Source organism: Uloborus diversus, chromosome 1 (assembly GCF_026930045.1).
Source record: "Uloborus diversus isolate 005 chromosome 1, Udiv.v.3.1, whole genome shotgun sequence".
NCBI lineage: Eukaryota > Metazoa > Arthropoda > Arachnida > Araneae > Uloboridae > Uloborus > Uloborus diversus.
Genome location: NC_072731.1, coordinates 260,607,249 through 260,630,703, shown reverse-complemented (window position 1 = coordinate 260,630,703; position 23,455 = coordinate 260,607,249). Strand labels below are relative to the sequence as shown.

The 23,455-nt window shown below is 32.1% G+C and overlaps 1 protein-coding gene across 1 annotated transcript in view; it reads right to left on the bottom strand.

Moving 5' to 3' along the window:
* Positions 1 to 22,328, bottom strand: part of LOC129234247 (ATP-dependent RNA helicase DHX30-like) — an 89,446-nt gene extending 67,118 nt beyond the window's left edge. The window contains exons 1-8 of the mRNA XM_054868228.1: positions 22,025 to 22,328; positions 18,368 to 18,496; positions 14,339 to 14,466; positions 11,901 to 12,075; positions 8,165 to 8,451; positions 5,521 to 5,759; positions 3,610 to 3,820; positions 735 to 1,652 (exon numbers count right to left, since the gene is read on the bottom strand). Coding sequence (XP_054724203.1) covers positions 735 to 1,652; positions 3,610 to 3,820; positions 5,521 to 5,759; positions 8,165 to 8,451; positions 11,901 to 12,075; positions 14,339 to 14,466; positions 18,368 to 18,496; positions 22,025 to 22,190 — 2,253 coding nt within the window. The 5' untranslated portion in view covers positions 22,191 to 22,328. The remainder of the gene's footprint in view (positions 1 to 734; positions 1,653 to 3,609; positions 3,821 to 5,520; positions 5,760 to 8,164; positions 8,452 to 11,900; positions 12,076 to 14,338; positions 14,467 to 18,367; positions 18,497 to 22,024) is intronic.
* Between the last annotated feature and the right edge of the window lie 1,127 nt (positions 22,329 to 23,455).

The following is a 23,455-nucleotide window of genomic DNA, read 5'->3' as shown; positions in this document are numbered from 1 at the left end:
GCTCAGATTTATCTGAGCATTTAAAACCGATAAACCAAGCAATTGGTAGGTGCGGGTGGTCTCTGAGGGTGTCAAATGTCAAGGTTGGGGGTTTACATTCATTGGGTAGCTATTCATTTTTTCAAAGGACACTCCCCCCCCCCTAAAAAACCTGATGTATAACCATAAAAGTTCTTCTATTTTTTAAAAAAATATCTTCACATAGCTGTTGAAACATTTTTACAGTCAAGTGCCCTATGCTACCGTTTTAAACATGCTATATTTTTTTTAAATGAAATTATGTTTGAGACTTCTTTTCTAGATAGTCCTAATGCAAAACAAAGAAAAACTTTACACCTTTAAATTTCTCTCCAGCCCCACTCAAAAATAAATAAATAAGAAAAAAAACTATAAATTAAAAAAAAAAAAAAAGCAAGTAAACCATTTTCCAAGATAATTCTATCCTAATGCAAAACAACCTATTGCATCTTCCTAATGCAAAACAAAGAAAAACTTTACATCTTTAAATTTCTCTCCAGCCCCACTCAAAAATAAATAAATAAGAAAAAAAACTATAAATTAAAAAAAAAAAAAGCAAGTAAACCATTTTCCAAGATAATTTTACCTTCTTCATTCTTTCAACTAATTTTTAAAACTCCGTAAGATTGCTACAAAAGAAGTTAAAAAAACAAACAAGTAAACAAAACAGAGCTCAAATGAATCAAGTTTAAAACCTGATGTTAAAAAATATTCACCTTGCAATCAAGAATGACACTTTCAAGAGGCGTCCTCAGCAGTTCTGGAGTGGGATATTCCTCCATCGTCATGAACGTCTTCCTATCAAACAAATGGTAACACAATCCAGGCTGCAATCTCCCGGCTCTACCCCTACGCTGTCTGACATTGGCTTTCGTGATCCACTGAGTTCCCAATGAAGCAATCCCCCTCTCGCAGTCAAAAGACGTCCCCTTATGCAGTCCGCAGTTGACGACATAAACTACGTCGTTTATCGTAATCGAAGTCTCTGCAATGTTCGTGGCTAAAATAACTTTCCTCGTACCAGGAGGTGGTGTTGTAAAAATCTTTTGCTGCTCACGATGAGGAAGCCTGGAATGTGCTGGACAGATCATCAACTTGGATTCGTCTTCAACAACAGAAAGCAACTTTGACTGCACGGCTTGAATTTCGTGCCAACCAGGCAAGAAGCACAAGATTGCACCGGGCCTTTGAGTGCTATGGATGTGGTTTACAACTTTGGCGACGAGATCAGCATCGAGAGCCGATTCACTCGGTCTGTGGTATTTAACACCGGGAATTACGTAATGTAAATCTTCCAGAAAATATTCTTTCACCGGAAACATTTTCCCAGGGACATGGATGACTGGGCAATGGTTGAAGTATTGTGAAAATGTAAAAGTATTGAAAGAGGCACTCATCATTAAAAGTTTGATGCTTTTGTTCTCCTCTAAAATTTTTTTCAAGAGTATCAATAAGAAATCGATTGGTATGTTTCTCTCGTGAATTTCGTCGACGATTATGTGGCTCACGCCTTGTAATTTCGGGTTGGAGCACATTTTTCGTAATAACATGCCGGTGGTGCAGTATAGAACGGCTCCTTTCTTTTCGGGAAGGTTCTTATTCAGCCTGACCTGATATCCGATTGTATCCCCAACCTGAAAGTACATAACATAAGGTTGGAATTTATTTGAAAAAAAAAAAAAACTGAAATGAATATATCGTCGCCTCAGAGCAACACTAAGACATCTAATCTCAGAAATAACACTAAGATGTCCTACTGGCGCTCTGAGGCCACGACATAATGAAAATGAATTTTTTTGTTTCAAATTCAACTTTTAGCAATCATGCATTTTGATTGGTCTGTGGTTTTGCAACATATTTTTTCCCCATTTTTGGGGGGGGGGGGGAATCTTTTTTTTTTTAATTTTTTTTTTTTTTTTTTGAAAAACTTATTTTTTTAATTTTTATGCTGCTTGTATAATTTATTATTTAGCAAACATTAAAGTTTGTCCTTTCAGAATTTTAGTCAGAATTAATGTCATACAAAAAGAGAACACTCGTAAAGTCAATTTTAAAAGCTATAGCATAATACATGAAGCAATCATCAAAAAGTAAATGCTCTATGCAATAAAAAATGTGTGCAACTGTAATATTGAATATAAGACTGTGTCAAAGAATAAATATTTATTTTAAAGCAGATAAAAATAGAATTGAAAAGTATACTATCTTTGGAAGTCTTATGAAAATAAGACATTAATTAATGTTTTAAAACAGTGCATAAATAAAATTACAAGCTTGAAGAATATTTAGTTCCAGAAATAAATTGATTAATTAAATAAATAAATGAATGAAATAAATAAAAAAAAAGTATATGCAAAAAAGAAAACCATAATACAGTGAAACTTCTATGAGTGACCACCTCTATATAGCGACCATCTCCATTAACGACCACTTTTCTGAGGCACCGAATCTCCCTCGTATATGACTAATGTTAAAATAACCTCTGAGAAAGACCATTGAAACCTCTCACAACGACCGGCCAATCGTAAGCCTCAGCATTCAAAAATACCGGAATTGTTGTTAGAGAAAACTCAAAAAGGGAGAGAGACAACAGAAGTAAAGCAATAGAAAATAAAGTTCATATGGACACAGAACAGTTTTCTCATATATTAACAAAGGTGGAAAGAAACCAGAATAAGGGATTAAAATCTATTCTCCAGTGGGTCCAAACGTGTTCCTTTCTTGCTCTCTCTGCTTGGAACCTCGTTAAAGTCATAAAAAGGAGTTCATTGTTTCATTGAGGGAGGTTGATAAAAATAGAATTTTGTTAAAAAGTTGTTTCATGGAATTTCTTGGTTGCTTATGGCAGAGAGGGGTTAGAAGGGAGCATTCCTACTTCATCAGAGTAGACAAAATCTATTTTTAGTGCCTTTGAAAGCTCAAGAGTTGGTTTCAGTGAATTTGCATTCTGCTTTTCATCACCATACCATACATCGCAGTCAGAATTTCGAAAAACTGAGCACTCTCACGCTCGAGAAACGTGCACATGAAAGGAAATTAGCAGTAAAAAAAAATGTCAGCTCAACAAACACAGAAATAGATAATCTTATCTTGCACTAATAATAATGACACATTATTAATTTATTTTTGCAGCTGAAAACTAAACTAGAAACTAAAGTTGCTTTTGGAAAAACAAAGAATCTGAAGCAGGTGAATTTTAAAGCTATTAGTTTTTAAATAGAAAAAATCATGTAAAATGTATATTTTACATTTAAAATTAAAAAAAAAAGTTTCTTTACTTAAATACATTCTTATCATAATGTTCTTGGTTAATAAAATGCAGGAAGAAGGTAAATAACAACTATGGTGCTATATTTGCATGTTCGAAAATGACCTCCAAGAGCGACCAACCTCCATTAACAACCACTTTTTTCAGGAACGGAGAGTGGTCGCTCGAGAGAAGTTTCACTGTACTTATTACCGGTGATGTGATTTCAGAAAATGAATTTTCAAGCAAAGATCATGTGACTCGCTATCTTCTAATCACAAAGCAAATACAAAGCCTGTCAAGTAAAATCAATAAGCAATTTTGATTGCTTACAAATTTAATACCTTTTCATTTCTTTCTGAAGAAACACATTCAGCAATAGAAATTGCGGATATTCGTCGAGGCTGAGTCACGACGATATTGCACAGTGCCCCTTTCTTCTTGCTGATGTAATCCTCCAAGATAAACTGAGGTACCTGGGTTGTCTTCCCACAGCCAGTCTCTCCAGATAAAACAACTACTTGATTGTCTTCTAGCAGTTTTAGTATTTCAGTTCTGGAGATAAATTTTATTCATTAAATTAAGAGAGGCAGACTCAATTCTAACACACAAATAATATCAATGAAAATATGATGAGAAGATTTTTTTTTTTTAGATATTATACAGTAGTGTCTTATGAATGCTTTAGTTTATTAGACTCAACTTTGGTAACAAATCATTTTAAACTTTAGAATAATTCCAAAGATTCAAATATTTTTTAAAAATTGCAACTTTTAATGGTAGTTCTGCTTTTTGGCAATTAAAAGTAATTTATAATAGTATAAAGTACAGGCATGTATCTGGTGCATCAAAACTCAATCTGAATTTATTTAAATTTTCTTGGATATGGCAAAATAATTTCCGAAACCGGAGGTAGAAATGTGTTTAATATGTTTTCAAGAAGTGATTTAGTTTAGATAGTGTAAAATTGATGCTGTTGCAATGAACATGACTGAGGCTGAAGTAACGATTTATAGCAAACAGAGTTAGTTAAATTCTTCAGTCAGATTATTATATTTTTTTCTTCCTTGAACGTGTATATTAATTTATTTTTCATAGTAAAATATACTAAATTTAAATTTATCTACAAGTGTGAAGATAATATCTCAACCTCCAGTTTTATTACCGTTACTAGCGGTACCCCCACGGCTTTGCCCGTAGTAGAAAATATAAAGGTCATTTGGTTCGCTGTATATTTACAAATAATGGATGATGAATTTCTTGCCAATTTGCAATGGCTATTTGCTCGCCCATGTTACGGTTAAACATTATGATAATTTGGTAATTTACTTGCACATGTCGTGATATTTTGCTCAGTGAAAAGTTCTTAAAATTGGAATAGAAAAAGAAAAAATCGAATTTTCGAAAAATCCCTTCGAGGTGCATACCCTCATGCTATAAACTAATTCTGTGCCAAACTTCATGAAAATCGGCCAAACGATCTAGGTGCTATGCACGTCACAGAGATCCTGACAAAGAGAGATCCAGACAGAGAGATATTCGGGCAGAGAGACTTTCAGCTTTATTATTAGTAAAAATTCCAGATTGATGATCCCTTACAAGAATGAAACTGCAGTCTCCGAATGCCATAATGAACTGCTTTGTTTTTTGTCCGGTCAATGGGGAGAGAATTTTCGACTAATTACTTCAGATACTTTTAAATTAAAAAAAAAACACCCAAATTATTTTCCAAAGCTCTTGACACTCAGAAAAAATATTGCAGACAACTTCTAATTCTGACACAAAATTTTCAAATACATGAATTGAGACTCTGCAGTTGAAGAGGATCACTGACTGTTTTCAGTTTTTCATTTCAAATTTAATAGACCTTTTTTTCTGAAACATATGAGGCAGTGAGAAGCAAAGGGATGTAAGTGGATATTTTCAAGTTTTGAGTAAAACGCGTTTAAAAATAACATCCTATGTAGGCTTTCATTGAAATTTTTTTTCTAAATTATGCTGTACAGCAGCACCTACCAGGGCTACTAGTACCATCTCTTGCCCCAAGACAGAGGAGAGGTTCACCTATCATGTGTACTGGCTATCTCCAAATTTTTAATTTTGCCACTTACATCGATCTGCTTCTCACTGCCTCATATGTACATTTAAACTGATATAGTATAAATATTACTCAAAATAATATAATAATTAATTGTAATAAACATTTTAAAATAGTTGTAGCTTAACGATTAATTTTCTAGGCAAAAAATTCCAACCTTTTCTGGTTGATAGGTAGCTCAGCTCTAAATGTTTTCAGTTCTTGAAATTCTGGTTCTTTACAGTCTTGAAGTAAAACCTGTTTTTCGTACATTTCACTGCTTCTTTGAATAATTTCTTCCTCTGATGGCTCACAATAAACTTTTTCAGTGATGATATCATGAATTACGATCGGACTTTCTTTTATATCCATTTCAGTTTTAATTAATTCTGGGAAGTTTAAAGCATCTTTTTCTGCCTGGGAAAAGAAAGTTTGAGAAATATTTATGAGACAGCAGTCTTGCATAATATAGACGAATGCGCAAACGGCATTCGCAGAAAATTTACGGCTCTGCAGAAATTTTTTTTCAAACTGCTAACGTTGATTTAAAAAAAAAAAACGAAAAAAAAAAACTTTTTTTTAAAAGGAATTTTTAAGAAAATCCCAGAGTTTATTTCTGTTAAAACCTTTCTCCAAAAGCCTTTTAAAGCACATGTGTAAAAAAATAATGGTTTTGGCAGTTTTCTTCAGTTGGTGAAAAATAAGCTATATGCTTTTGTAAAAAAAATTAAATGATTTAAAGCACACTTTGTTTGTCTCTTTCATATTTGAATATAAATGTAATTCTTTATTCAAGGGTGAGTTAGGCAAAATAATTATTTGCAGAAAATTTTCCAGTTAGAATTTGTGTTCGCAGAAAGCTTTTCATTTTATCTAAGTCTGTGAGACAGATCATGGGAAAGAAAACAAAACTTTTCTGAAATTTTCTTAAAAAAAGGAGGCGGGGGACATAGTTTGATATTGAAATAAAACAAAGGATTTATAAATTTAAAAGCTTTTAATATGCTAAAGCTAAATAACTTGTTTCTCAAACTAGGTAACAAATAATATTAAAAGCATATAAATTAAAAATGTCCTTCCAAAATTGTACTAAATACTTTAAAAGAAGACTACCATTCAAACTGCTTTTTTTATGATCTGTTGCTTTATGTTCTAACACAGCTTTTATAATTCATCGAATAGCCCTACTACCACCAATCAATGTAAAATGTAACAGATAGATCAGTGGTGCCCGATCTTTTTCTGCCTGAGAGCTGCACCTTATATTAAAAAGATTTCTGCAGGCCAGAACGCAGATAAAATTTCAAAATAATTTAAAATTTTCTAAATAACATAAGAAAATACAGAACAGGAAACTAAATTAAAAACAAATAATTGCTGTTATCATTGTTTCTTTTATTAAAAGCATGTTTTTCAGAAAACAATTTCTGAATTTTCGGCAGGGAATTTGTAACGTTGTCATTAATCGTGCTAAAACCAATAATCTAATTTTACCGAAAAACGGAAATCCATTAAATAAAAAAATCTTATTTAAATCAAAAAACCACAAACCTTGGTTCATTCATATTTAACACATTTGACCCTATTTTTAAGGGGCACGATGGATAAGGGTCATTTCACAATATTTTTGACATTTATGTAGAGTCCGTAACATGACCTTTTTTTGCCATAACTTTTTTGTTTACTGTTTGATTTGCAAATTATTTTAATTTGAGCTGGTGTGTTGGTAGTAAAAGATCAAAATAAAATAATATGCTAATCAAACAGTAAAATAAAAAGTTATGGCAAAAAAAGGTCACGTTACGAACTCTACTTAAATGTCAAAAATACCGTTAAATGACCCATAAAACAGTATTAAACATATGCAGTGGCTTACATAATACCCCCGCCATCCCCAGGGCGTGGAGCAGGGGGGGGGGGCACACTTATAAAACTTGTGGGGGGCACTAAAGTCTTTTTAAGCTACTGACATATGCATATCAAAAAAAAAAGATTTTAATAAACGGGAAGCATTTCTGTTTGCATTTCACATCAATAGCCTTTATTCAGGGTTCATACTCTTCAGGGAGAAAAAAATTCAAGCACTTTTCAAGGCAAAACATTTTTTTTCAAGGCAATATCATAAATTTGTACTAAAAATATTGTATGCAGATTTCATTTACAGCAAACACACATAGAAATAAGGCAACAATACAAAAAAGTATAGGAAAACAAAATTATTTTTTTTAAAAAAAGAGAGACTGATGAAAGATCTAATGTGATGAAAGCTTTTCTGAAAATATCTGAAAAGTTTGGTCATAAAGAGAAGCAGATCCCAAGAGGTTTAATTTTGCAATCTCTACATTCAAAGAAGTATATTTTCTAGAATCAGAAAATTAATATGAAAAAAAAAGAAAAAGAAAGAAAAAAACACCTTTTATGAGTGCTTTTAAATTTTATGGGAAGAAAAAACAAGTTCAATGGCAATTGCCAGAGAGGAGTTTTTGAATTAAACATAAAAATACGCTAATCTAAGGTAACATATATGAAAATAACATCCGATTAGTCAATATATTTAAATATTTGCAAGATGCAAAAAGATTGAAATTTCAAACATGGAAGCAATTTTTTGCGATGCTGCATATTGATCACGTGTTCAGAAAATTGCATTAGTGAAATACTTTTTTAAAACTTTTAAGCACAATCCGATGATTTTTGGGAGAATTTAAGCACTAAGAAACTTTCTCAAGGTTTTCAAGCACTTTTCAAGGTTTTTCAAGGGCGTACGAACCCTGTTATCAGACCCAGGCTGCCTATAATTTCAAAACAACAAGGAAATTCACCTCAATTTGAGTCAAAGTTGCTTCCATCTTGTCCTGCAAATCGGGAGGTATGCAAAGAGAATGTGGAGCAAAATGAGAAGCAGCAAGTTTAGCCTCCTCCGACTTGGACACTTCGACTAACTGCTTTTTCTTGTTGATGACCCCCTTTTCCCACAGCCAATGCAGAGCTTTAACAGCAGCTATGGCCTCAGCATCTCGTAATCTGGAGGACGATCCTTCGAAGCGTTTCTCTTCGGGATACTTGAGAAGCAGTTCTGATTTCCAATAGTTTTCTTTGCCAAAGATACCTGGAAGATTCAAGATGAAATTCAAAAGCAAGCAGTAAGAAACAAGGGCAAGTGGAAGAAACAGTATTAATTAACATTTTATTTAAAAACAATAAGCAATAAAAATCTCTGGGATTATGAACATTATATAAACTTGGCACAATTCTAGCAGGGGCGGCGATTCGTTGGGGCCCCTTACTTTTTATGGTTAATTAATTAATTTGTTTTCCAATTTAGGAACCAAAACTAGAAATTATTTTAAAAAAATGAAGAAAAAAAAAAAGAAAAAGAAAGCAGAAATATCAAAATTTTCAGAACATAACTATTTGTTTTACTTCGTATATCTAAACGAAACATCATTCAGCACAAGCAATAATTTTTAGTTTATGTATTCATTGTTTAGACATTAGCAAATTAATTGTTTTACTTAAACAAGCCAGACTTGTTTAATAAAATGATTACCAAGTGTTTGTGACACCTCAAAATGCTTGATAAAAAATGTAAGCCTAATTCATGTCTAAACATAGACGGATTTAGGACTGTGTTCCTGAGGGTGGGGGCAGATTTTTTTTCTTCTTTTTTTTTGAGCAATATTAGTTGTAATCAAGGCTGGTTTAATTTCTGTGGCCCTAAGCTTTTTCAGGTTTTGGGTCTGCTTTGTAGCTGCACAACTTTTACCTACCAACAACCTACCCAATTTTAGGGGGTCTGGGGGGGGGTTCTCCCCTGGAGGAATTTTTGTAAAATAGGTATAAAATTCTGCATTTTGAAGCCTTATAAAGGGTAATCAGAACTACCAAAATTTTAGAAAAAATAGCAAAATACTGTTCTGTGAATTACGATAATAAACAGCAAAAATTGTCTTCGGGCTGACAAATCAGTGACAGCAGTCCTCTGAGAGAAAAAACGAGGGAGCTACCCATTTGGACAATTCATAATTTATACACTTGATAAGAAATAAAATTGAAGCACCCTTTGCTTAGGAATTTCAAAGACTCATCTAATCCATTTCAAGGACTCGAGAACTTTAACCCTTTCCAGAGTGTGAAATTTTGTACTAGATTGTACAGTTTCATCCTAAGCTATAGTTTCTTTAGTTTATAGCTAAATCCATTTTTTTTATCTTAGTTTCAGTTTCTAATTTGTTGAAATAATCGTTGAGTATTTTAAGTATTGCATTTGAATACATAGCTCGTTCAGTGGATATTTCCATTTATATACTTGCCCTAATAGCTTTCAGTTCAAAGTAGTCATTTTCAACACATTTCTGCATCCCAGTTACTACTTGTAATACAATGTACGGTGCCCCCCCCCCCGAAAAGGACAGTTGCTATTCTCTTCATTTTCCCTTCTGAACTATTCAAAAAAGAAAAAAATTATGATTTTTTTCTTATAAGGTTTTTGAAGGTGTTTTGTCACTATGTATAAAGTTCTCCTAAGACTGGGGGAAGGCATTTCCCCCCTCGCCCCCCCATAAATCCGCCCATGTATCTAAGTGTTTCTTTGGGGAAAGTAATTACATACAAAATCCATCAAAATCTAAAGAAAATCGTGAGTTGAGTTGTTAGACTCTCATCAATTTTACTTATATGGTTATTCTTCAAAGTGTAACTTTTCTGTCACACGTCTTTTACAGTAAAAACTTTAAAGAACAATTCATTTAACAATGATTTTTAATTTCATCAAAAACATATCTACTTAAACTTGCCAACAATTTTTTAATAATAATTTTTATTTTAGTATATTTTTGGTTCACAACATGTGAATTCTCACCTCCGTGGCATGTCACACACCTGGTATGACTGTTTATGTTGCTTAATAACTAGTTTAGTTAAAAGTATATACTTATTTCTTCATTATTCCTTTCACAAGTGTCTCAAATACTAATAGTTTAAGCATATTTAATTTTTTAATATTGTGTTTCAGTTCGTTTTAGTAGGACAAGGAGTCATGTCACACAATAAATTCTCACCTCCGTTACCTAAGCGCAAAATACAATTCCTCAATAACACGTGGCAGTAATGACATCACATTTTATTTTCCAAGGTACAAAGGAGCTCCCTTGTTTATTTTCAGCCATACTTGAAGTTGTGAGACTTTTGTCAAAAAACAAGAAGATATAGATTTTGCTTCAAAAACTTAGTGTGGTTATTCTGACTTTTCACCTCCATGAACTTGAATTTCAGGGATGTAAATTAAAGTAAAAAAAGAAGTGAACATGATTTCATATGCTTAACATGTGCAGATTGTAGCAACGAAGGAAAAAAAATTTTCCCTGAAAAATTTATCTATTAGGCCTATATTAATGGAAAATACCTTACCTCCGTGACAGACCTTATCAATGTCATTATTTCTGAGGTGAAAATAACTGATGGAAAGGAAATATATCAATCTTAGGCAGGCTACCAAAATTATAAACTGCCAGTATATCCTCAACTTTACTAAATACTATTTTTTAACATACATTTGAAACTACTAATTAAGCCCTATTTTAATTAGGAGAGCTTAATATTATATTCCCACTAATCATTAAAATAGCTGATTGTTTGCACAATTAACAAAATTACTACCTTGATATTAAATTGGCATTGATTTTTAAATACTAAAAGTTTTCTTTTTTTTTATTATTATTATTTCCATGAACAAGGCATTTTTCTATTATTTTTATTTATGAATAAAATAATTGGAACTTAGCTGGGCCATTGTTTATGGTTACTTTTAGTAGGTAACACTTTCATGTAAGAATTTAAAAAAAAAAAAAAAAAGAAAACATAAGGTTTTGAAATGAGCGGTCGAAACTACGGTTTTGGGCACCAAAAGTTTCTGAATCTGTTGGAGTATCCATAAAAAGAATAAAATTGGCCAGGAATAAGACCCGCAATGCGACAGAAAGCTCACTAATTAATTTCGTTAGCAATTAAAAGTAATAGTATTTCAAATATTTACTGTTAAAACTATTTATGAATTGCAAATATTACAAAATCATTTACATTTTACAAAAAAAAAAAAAAAAAGTGAATACAATGCAGGCGATAATAATGTTGACGGTTTGGGAGGGGTCATGTCCCCCATTACCCTCCCCTTGTATTTGCCACTGTGTTTAATACATTCGAACTATCAAGGTGTTATACTCAATACACAGAGCTCAATACATATAGCTTTCAATAAAACAAAGATATACTCAACGCTATACAGTCGAGTCATTATTAGAGTTACTTGTTCATAACTGAAGTTTAAATGATGATTTAATTTATAGGAACAATTTGGAATCAAAAATAAGATTAAGACAAATTCAAATAAAGAAAATATTTGAAAATGAAAAATTAAATAAATACAATAAATAATAAGAAGAACAAAATAAATTATGAAAACATAGTTCTCATTCTATACTTGGTAATTGTGCATTTTCATTTTCTAAACATAAATTTCACAACTAATCCACATGCCACAACTACGAAAATTCATCATACCAGAGATCATTTGAGTGTTGTATTCTGGTATATACTCCTTTTTTCCGTGTTTCATCCAAATTCTTTGGAAGATGTTACATAAAATCCCTTTAGCAACTCTTAAATTAGAATCTCCAAATGTCACAATGTCTTTTTGCAGCACTGGCTTGTTATTCGAGTCTAAAACACCAAGTTCCTATTTAAAAAAAAAAGAAAAACAGATATAAGTGCAAAAGCATTTTTCAACACCAAATCATTTAAAATTTTCTCTCACACATCTCTACTAGAATTCAGGGGCAGACTGATGGCAGAGGGTGTCAAGACAGCCCCCCCCCCAGAAGGCTTTCCTAATAGCAGCACACTTTATCTTCTTTACTAATAATAAAGCTGAAAGTCTCTCTGTCTGGATGTCTGGATCTCTGTGACGTGCATAGCGCCTAGACTGTTCGACCGATTTTCATGAAGTTAGGCACAAAGTTAGTTTGTAGCATGGGAGTGTGCACCTCAAAGTGATTTTTCGAACATTAGATTTTGTTCTATTCCAATTTTAAGAAAACTTTACCGAGCAAACTATCACAAAGTGGAAGAGTTAAATTACGAAGTTATCATAATGTCGAGCTGTAACATTTCGAGCAAATGAACATAGTAAACTGGTGGGAAATTCGTCATCCATTATTTGTGAATAATGGAGGTGAACCGAATGACCTTTTAATTTTCAACTATGGGCAAAGCCGTGCGGCTAACACTAGTAAATAATAAAATTATAGCTATGTTTAATTATAAAAGCAGGATACTTCATGAATACAGTGGTATGCCATTTTTTTAGACCCACTGCAGAAAATTTTGTGTGAGGAATGACCTTGAGAAGTGTTTAAAAGTTATGCTGTGCATAACTTTTAAACACTTTTCAGGGTCTCAAAAACTTGAGGTAAAAAGGAAGACTCATTTAGATGCCACTTCGACTTTTTTTGTCAGCTGTAAGTTGCGGTCTGCTTCACAATTCACAGTTCATTTTTTAAAACTACAGTATAAAGCTGTCAACACAATCACTAACAGTGCCTAATTATTGTTGTAGATCTACCCTAATTTCTCTACATTAACCTCAATTTTCTAAAACACCAGAACGCATATCTTTCTCTGCATTTTATTTTAGCATAATGTTTAAAACTGGTTTCCACGGGTGCAGAATATGTCCGATATGGCAATCTAGGATCGGGGGAAATTTTGCAGAGATTCTTTTTTTTTTTTTTTTTCTATTTTCCGATTTTTTCGCAAGTGTCTTTTGAAGCATTTTCTTTTGCATCACCACTCTTTATATTTTCATTAACTATTTGTTGAATAATAATTTACATTTTATAATAAATATTAGATAGGAGATTTTAATTAAAATTTGCATGTATTCACTTAATTTACTTTTTAGATACCTAGTTCTACAAGTTACCAGTTCATTCTATTAGTTTTAAAGATGCAATTGTTTTTTTTTTTTTTCTTCTCCAAAATTATCTATACCTATAGTAATAGGAATGAATTTTTATCTGAAACATAAAACATATTGTAAATTTTGGGAAAATTTTCATATGGACTGGGGGAAATGTTGGCAGTAAAAACATTTTCTGCACCCCTGCTGGTTTCTAGAAGCAAATTATGTCTTTAAAATCATTCATTAACATGAAAACAATACCAAAGTCCTCCTCTCAAAGTGTGAGACAGATATGAACTTTTACCTAGTACTTTTTTGCCTTAAACTTCAAAATTTCTTCAATTAATAAACCTTTTTACAAGAAACATTATAAATTCAAGCAATTTTTTCTTACATTAAAGAGAACAATCCTATTTCAAAGAATTTGCAAAACTGAGACATGTAAAACCTTTTAACATAAATTTTGAACCTTGAACAGATAAAATAAATGAATAGACACATGATGTAAGAAGTTTTTATACACACAATATAAAGGCAGCTAATACTGTAGTTTAAATTTTTTGTAATCATGGATGAAGGGAAAGATCTGCCAAAGGATTATAGTTATTATTTATTTATTTATTTACTAGTGGCACCCGCACAACTTTGTCCATAGTAGAAAATTAAAAGGTCTTTTGGTTCGCCTACAAATAATGTATGGTGAATTTCTCACCAATTGGCTTGCCCATGTTACGGTTCCACGTTATGATAAGTTCGTGATTTATTCGTCCATCTTATGATAATTTTGCTCGGGAAAATGTTCTTAAAATTGGAATAGAAAAAGAACAGAATCGAATGTTCGAAAAATCGCTTCGAGGTGCACACCCCTGTGCTATAAACTGATTCTGTGCCAAATTTCATGAAAATCGGATCACAGAGATCCTGACAGAGAGAGAGAGAGATCCGGAAAGAGAGACTTTCAGCTTTATTATTAGTAAAGAAGATTATAGTTTGTGCATCATATTGAGGAATAGGGAGAAAAAATATTTAGAAAAACTACCTTCATCTTCTGGATGGCATGCTGATAAGCTAAATTCTCAGCTTCTAATTTCCTTGCTGCTTTACCCTCAACTTCAAATCTTTCTGGCCAATTCATATTTAGTTTAACTTTCCATAGTCGTTCGTTCCCTAGAAAAAAATATAAGTAAACAAATAAATATGGCCACACATTGAAACTACATAATTCCAAAGTCATTTTTGATTAAGGTCTGCTTATATCCGTTCGCTTGGGATACATTTTTAAAAGAAGAGAAAAATATAATTTTTTAATGTATATACCTATTCAAATATGTATATATATGAAAACATTGGAGAATCTAGAAAAATAAAAAAAATAAAGGAATGAAAAGAGTTGTAAAGAAAAGGAAAAAAAAAAAACAATGGGGGCATAAATATCCAAACTCTTTTTATTATATCATTTCAAATACTAATAAAACAATTTTTATGCCATTTTAAAACTTTCTCAACACTAACAATTTTGTAATTTCTTGTTTCATTTCATGAAAAATCATTCAAAATTCTCTGACTAATTCAAACCTATTTTCACAAAATTGAATAATTAAGTAACTTCTCAACATTTCTTGGAGAAATTCTTATAAATATGTATTTCATGGATTCAGCATTTGGTTGATTTAAAGCAGTGGTTCCCAAACTTTTTATATATATTTCTGCCCTCCTTTTTTCATACATTTGAGCCGCTCAGAAGCCAATGCGGTTAAGTCCATTTTTTGATATTTTCTGATTTTTGGAAATTTTGATGAAATAAATAATAATCTTCTTAGTTATTAAAGGATTTACTCGTTGGTTACTTTTTTCTAGGTTAGACAGCCCTTTTTTAATAGCTTCTGAATATATTGTATAATAATTTCAGAAGCCATTGTGAATAAGTCCAACTTTTATCAATATTTTTTACGATAAACTTTGAAATAAAAATTAAATTATTCTTCTTCTTTCGATATTTGTTGGCAACACCGAAAAACAAGAAATTCATAGTACAAGAAGTCATAATCCCAGACGCAGATACTTAAATTCAGGACTAACGAGGGCTAGATGTATGTTTGGCCTATAACTCAAGCATCACGGCGTTCACAAGAAATGTCATCGTGCTTAACTAAACACATTAAATTGTACACAAAGGATTTTCAAAAAATTATAATGTATTCAGATTCATGTTCAGGACAGAATCGAAATATAAAAACTGTGTTAAGTTTACTGAAATTGGTTCAGAGTGAATATATAAAAGCTGAATCAATTGAGCTTAATTTTTTATTAAATGGGCACAGTTACGTATTTGCCCAATGATGCTGATTTTGCAGTTATAGAAGCTTATGCAAAAAAATAAATAAAAAAATAAATAAATAAAAAAATTCCGTATGTTTATAACCCTAGTAACTGGTATCATATAATACAAAATAGTAAAAGAAAGAACCCTTTCAGAGCTGTCGAAATGAATTCACAAGAATTTCTTTCCACAAAACCATTAGAAGAAGCTGTTACCAACAGAAAAAAAAAAATCTGGACTAACAGCCAATTGGCTTAATATGAGATGGATAAAATTGGAAAGGTCAAACCCAAGCAGCATTAAGTTCAAATACAATTTTGATACCTTTCATGTATATGATTAAAAAAAAAAAAAAATAGGTAGGCTAGTAAATTAAAAAAAAAATAACTCAACCTATATTATATCCTAATAGCCAGTGGCGCCGACTCCATGGGGCCTGAGGGGGCCCGAGCCCCCTCAAAAAAATTTTTGAGGGGGCAGAGCCCCCCCAATAATTTAAGAAAATTATTAACTATTTAATGCTTTCTAAACTCAAATTTGTCTTAGTATTTTTTATTTTAGTTGTTTGGAGATAGTTACCTTGTAAAATGCATTCCGTAATGACTTAAACCAATTATTACAGTAAAAAGCAGGCTTACTGAAAAGGAGAAGCGATTGAACAATTTGGCTGTTCTTCATAACCACCAAGATATTTTGGATGAATTGAATATTTGACAAGGCATCTACGACTTCAAATTCAGTAATCTAGTCAGGCGGTTGACATTTGCATTTTTCTAAAGACAGCCCAGCACCTTACTAAAAACACCCTTCTATTGGTGTTTAGAGCATCTTTAAAAATCTCTGTAAAATAGAGAATTAACTACATACACAATGTTAGATTAAAATTTCGAAACATTAGTACCTACTATTACATTATTCCCGTATTACTATAGTACTGCATTAGTTTTTTTTTTTCAAATACTTAAATATTTTTAGGTTATAAGACTCTATAAAAACCGGCTATTTACATACTATATTAACTTTATTAACTAATATTAAACAAATTAACTTTGGGATATTATTTTTATTTAATGAATTCTGAGCCTTATTCAAAGCAAGCTTAAATTAGCTATTTCACTTATTAATTCAAGTGCGACAGCAATATATTATGATTTATTTTTTAATGATAATTTAACATTTATTTAAATATAATTTGAATCTTTTTATAGATATATATTCACTGTTCTGCAATAGTCTAAAAACAAAATTATTATACTATAAAATAACTTTTTACGAAAATACCGTACAAGTGTTTTTTTTTTTTTTTCAAAGCCAAAACGTGTGTCGAGTTAGCAAGAGTAAAGTTTTCGGGATTCCAATGTTGATAATATATTGCTCTAAAATGCTTAAAAAACTGTAAAAATTACTTTTTCCATCTCCAATTTAGAAAATTTCCCGGGGTTAGACCCGTGGTATGCCCCCCCACCCTACCAATTTTTCGTGGGTAGGCGCCACTGGGAGTGCCCTTCCATGCAAGTCAAGTGTCCTACATTATATCACTGCACGACGACTTCCCTCAATATAGAATTTTAAAAATGCCGCTCACTGAAGACAAGTTACATGATCTAACTGAACCAGAAAATTTGCGTACCAATTCTTAGATTGACCTTGAAAATGCTTTGCCACATATTGTTTGTTTGTATAAATCAGAAAATATGTAAATTGGCATTTTCAAAGTTCAAAAATCTAAACTTTTATATATTTATTTTGGAAAAGGGCGGAGGGGGGGGGGGGTCCGTGGGATTACATAGCCCCTGGATCACCGGTGACGTTTAGCCCCCCCAATAATTTTTGCAAGTCGGCGCCCCTGCTAATAGCAGAACAATTTCAAGGGAAACAAAAAAAGACATCATATGTTTATTAAAGTATATACCTCCAATTAAACACGACTTTTACAGGACATTAAGGACAACACTTGGAGATCGAGATTTACATTTAAATAACTCGGAAGAAGACGGTGTTTGTTATGATGAATAAACATAAAACTTATGACAATAAATGTTATTTTATTATTTTTACATAAATTTCTTATCTTTTTCAGCTGCCAAAAGGTATAAGTCCTAAAATTTTTAAGATGCTGTCATTATTTCAATAAATACTTACGTTTTTATTTACACATCCTGTACATATCTTGTTTTTTTGCAGAGTTTAAACTTCGAAAAAAGATTTTATACACTTTTATAACTAAATTAATAAACCAAGAATTTTAAAAACTAATGTATCAAAAAACATTAATTTTCTCAATTTTTGTGTTTTGGACTTAACCGCATTGGCTTCTGAGCGGCTCATATATTGTTCTGCCCCCCCCCCCCCCCGAACTTTCAAAAAATCTAATTTTATAAATGCATTCCTAGTGTTAATATATTTAATGAGCTTAAAACAAAAAATTTATATAATAAAATGGTAATACATTATATTAAATAGTTTTGCACCAAAATATATTTATTTATTACATTATAATATGTGGGTCAACAGTTCTACTACATATAAGAAACAGTTCAAAATTAATATTAAAATAATTGAATATGGGTGCTCAAACTCAAATACCATAGTAAGGATATTTTGCTGATTTAATAAAAAAAAAATATGTTAGCAACACTTGTGTGCCCCCTTAGGATTTTTGCATGCCTCCCTGTTGAGATAGGTCCCATAGATTGGAAGCTCCTGGTTTTATAACAATTATAATTTAAATATAGTGAGAAAAATTACCATGTGCAATCTGTTGAACAGTTACTGTTGGTTTTATTTCCGACTTTTGAGTAGCTGCAAAAGCGTCGTTGACGAGTTTCCAAAGAATTCTTTTGGGCTCTGGAAGTACATCAGCTTGTTGCTTGATATCTTTAAAAAAAGAAAAGGGGAGAAAAAAGGAGATTAGACACTTTTTAAGCTTAGTTACAGCTTTGGATTCACTCTGAGAAAAATTCACAATAAATATTATTAAAAAATAGTGAAACACTCAATTAATAAACACCGTAACAATACAGTACTATATGAGACAAAATTCATCTGTGAAGTAAATGTCACAACTTAGAGCAATCTTCTCAAAACCTTAAATGCTGGGCAGATGTCAGCCCATCACTGGTATCTGCTATTGCAAAATAGTTCATTTCTAAAACTGCAACAACCTATTCCAAAAAAAGCCTGTCGCATTCAACAGACCTTACGCAGAGATTTTTGAAACCTTTGACCATTTGATAAAGTGGGAGGGGATTAGTTCCAAAAAAAGACAAGTTGAAATTTGAGGTGCTCATAAGCAAGCGTTTTCAAGTATGTTATGCTTTTCTGAGTTGCAATTTATGATGAGATTCCTCAGTATGTTCAAAGGAATATGTCTGATGGTGGTCCATTCTTGAAAATATGTCCAGTGGGTAATGCTAAGTTTTTAATTTTGTTCAAGTAACTATTAATTAAATATGGGATTAACTATTATGCTTTGATAGTATATTAAAGAATGTATCATTCTCCAACAGCATTATTTTTTGAAGCCTTTGGTTAGCTGGAAAAAATAAAAAACTTAGCTTTACGCACAGGACATTTTTTTGAAAATCGCCCTAGTGATGTTGAATCAGGTGATAGTTTTCATTACTTTCTGGGCTAGACTCAGCGTATTCTGATCTTTCATTAGATGGTTGAAATGTTTAGACTACAAAATTTATAGCGATCAAATCGTTCACAAAAACATTAAGTAGCTAAAACACATTATTAAAGATTTGAAGGAATATTTTGAGCTTCCAAAACCCATTCCTAAGTAATATTTGAAAAGTTACATTTTACATTGATGAAATGGATAGATCAGTTCTTCCATAAAATAGATTCTATATTTAACAACAACCAAAAATAATATAATAATTTATCTACATTGTAATAAATATTCAAACAAAATTTAAATTTCAAAGGTACAATGGAACATGAGTAAAATCCTGTTAAAAATGAAGGGGGTACAATTTCAGCCATGATGCTTAATACACGGTAGAAAACTCTTGTTTGATTCAATACTTTCTATAAGGAGTGAAAAAAGACTTTGTTGTTAATTTTTCTGTTGCAGTGAATATTTTTTAGATTTAGCACAAGCACAAGCATGACCACTGCATGCCTGAAAATGTCGTATAATACTATCTGGTGACTAAAAATATATTTAAAAGAAATTTTCTGGATTTTCATAGTATAACATCACATTGTCAAGTTTCTGGAGAAAAGCAATCTGAGACATTATAAATCTAATATAAATAAAAGTCTTGAGAAAACACAGTGTTTTAAATTGGTTCAAGAGTTCTCCTGATGACTTTTTTTAAAAAAAAATGTCTCTAACATTTTATCTATCAATCCTTAACTAGTGAGGAAATTATTTTGCAATATGAGATGAGATATGCAACCTCCCCTAAAATCTATTTTTTGTGCATTCCTTGAAATTCAATAAATCAAAATAGAAAAATTATCAGTGACTTTCGTACATACACACAACATTATATTCACACTTCCTCATTCTATCTTCATTCTTCAGGTTTTTGGACTCAAGACATAAAAATACTACTAGCTGCGTCGCCCGGCTTTGCACGGTCCACCTCAAAAATAAAAGTTATGTCAAGTGACGCGAGTTCAACACTCAGGCTTGAACCAAAAAAAAAAGTCAGTGTAGTTTTGCGGCAGATTGCGGAAAACCCACCAAAAAAGTAAACAATTTAAATCCCCTGATTACAGGAAAAGCCTCAAAACAAAAACAAGAATTTTACCTGTTCATATTCGAGAAAAAGAAATGGCAACAGATCTTTCATCTCAATGATTTTCTTCACGCTGTAAATTTTAATAAAAGCGTTCATCCGGAAAGTTGAGTTGAAGCACTGAATAATAATTTGAATGGAGGAAAGCCTTCGAAAAATATGGATTTTATTTTGAAATCTAAGAGTCATAATTAATAGTTTTTAATTGATATCTCCGCTAATTATTATCGGAGGATTATGTTAAATAGCCAAACATGAAGACGGGAAGATGACGAATCCATCGATACCTGGTTCGATGGTCAGTTCACTGTCGTTCGGGAGAAGAAGCTTGGACATAGATAGATAGATAGATACTCAGATTTTATATGTATAAGATTATTGATTTCCTGCAGCAAAAAAGAAAATTACTGAACTTATTTATTTTCTAATTGACCACAAACATTTTTTTTTTTGGATATTTTTTTTATATTGAATTACTATTTGCACTTTTTTTTTCCCTTATTGAGCAAAATTATTTTCTTCCGTATATAGTGAAATTGAATGTTAAATGTGTGTTATCTGTAAATTTTCACTTATGTCATTCCAATATTTGTTAAATTTAACATTGTTGAGTATGTATATGTATAAAAGGATGTTGTACTTAATTTTAATGAAATTGGAATAAACTAACAAGTTAATAGTTAATTAATGAAATTGATTATAGAATATTACATTGCCATCGGGTCAGAGGCCGCGAGTCAAATTTCAAAAAAATCTGATCGATCGCAGGAATTGGGAGAAATTTGATTTGCAAGATTCCGTTACAAGATACATACATACATACAGGTGAAGCTAATAAAAACGTGTTAAAAAAGAAGTAATTCTTGCATTATTCATTGACATAAATACAAGTCAAACAGTACCGCAAGTAGCATACATACACCCTACAAAAGTTCAAATCTTGTGGGGGGTGTAAGACATCTTGCTTCATGAGTTAAGTTAACCTTGAATTGAACCCCTTCTATCTCAAAAACATTTTGGATTTTAATTAAAAAAATTAGAGCACTTTACAATTATGTCACTTTTAGCTTTAAATAACTGATCGCCTATTTGATATCTCATTCTTCACAGAAACATTACATAATCATACAATGAAACTTTTTGAGGAATAAAATACCATAATCCAGGGGTGATTGTGAATTCATCAAAAAATACCTGAAAGTTTTAAAGCGAGAACGGGGGGGGGGGGGGGGGGGGTGGGGGAGTAATCTTTGGCCCCTATTACTTAAGTGCATCTTTGCCATAGTATTAAATGTATTAAATAGTTCTGAGTCAAAATAGTGTGTGTACATTTGATTAAAATTTTAATGGGTTACAAAGTTACTTTTGAGCTGGTGTTATACAAATTATCTTGACATTTGTCCATCTTAAGGGATAGGTGTCATCTTAAGGCTCTTGCAGGTATATTTGATGAGTATTATATAATTTAAAAAGATTGCGGAGGTAGGGAGATAAAAGCATAACAAAAAAACAAAAAACAAACCCACATAATTCCGGTATTTTAGGACATAAAAATACCGGAAATACGTCCGAAAATACCGGAAATTCGGTAAAATACCGGAACACAATCACCCCTGATAATCAAATAATTTCTTGCAAAATTATTTACCAGTTTCGGTAGCATTTTGAAGAGATGACTGTAAACTGGATGATAAACGTTTCACGGATGTACGTTTAAAATCATGATTTGTACATAGCTTGTTTTGGGTAGAACAACGCACTCTCGAACTTTGTAATAAACTTCTTAAAGCGAAGATACATCCCGCATTTCGCATGATTGTTCAACGAGAAGAGAGAACAAATCTGAATATCACAGAAGAAAGCAGAAAAGACCCATAAGTACACACAGAAACATTAGAAAATGATGAAACATTCATCCACAATAACAACATAAACATGTGCGTTTATTTCTCTTCATTAGGCTTCGAGGAGAGCAGCAGTGTTTAGATGAAAGAAAGGGATACATAGTCTCTTCTCTCCACAAGACGTTTGTTTGAAACCACAAATTATTAATCATTTCATAATATCTTCGCTGCGGAGTCGGAGAAAACATGACTGACTCCAGTTCCGTGGTTCCGACTTCGACTCCGGGAATTTTAGAGCCTAATTGACTCCGACTCCTTCACTCCGCAATGAGTCCCTCTTCGACTCCGCTAGAACCGGCTAGGCGGACTTTGAGGGAAAATTACCAAACTCTGACTCCGACTCTTGAAATTTTAAAACTTCGGCTGTCAACACCGACTGCTTTACCTCAAAATCAGTCCGACTCCACAGCCCAATATAAAATACTTACTTTTATTTTTTTCATGCAAAATGCTAGCGGAACGTTGAAATCAGATATTAATCAAATATCAACTCTAGAAAATTCAGAACTTTTTCCCTGCTTTTGCATGTTTTCAATGAAAGCAGGATTTCAGATTTTATTGAGGAATATGTTTTTTCTTTTCTTTTACAGTTGTAAACTGAATATTTCATAGAAAGGAAATTTTGATGAAGTGCATTTCCTCTTTAGATTCAGGGCTCCCATTAGAGGGAAAAAAATGTGGGGAAAAACCTCACCTTAATTAGAGAGAGATTTTTTTAAATATTTTTTTCACAAAATATTACAGCATTTAAAGGCAATATAAGACAGTTTAAAAATGCCTTTGGTGACTTCAAGGCTTCTAGTGGCTCCCTCCAGGAAAATTTTCGATATTGAAGTCCTATAATGAAATTTTAAGTTGCATCTTATAATCTTAGGTGGAAAAGGACGGATTTCATTCCCGATGTATTTTTCAAAACTGAAGTCAATTTCAGGTTATTTTTGGAAGAATTTTAAGTTATCGTTGGTGATGTTAAGGTAATGGGGTAGAATCAGGGGCTCTCTTAGGGAATTTTTCGACCATGAAATTTGAAAACGCAATTTTTGGCTATCTTTGTTCTTGTTCGGAGGATGCCTTTACGTCACCAAACGAGAAGCCATTATTTGGCAACAGTAGAAGAAAATAATGGAGGACAGGGGGGGGGGGGAGAAGGTTCGAGGTTCCCTCTTGAATTTTTT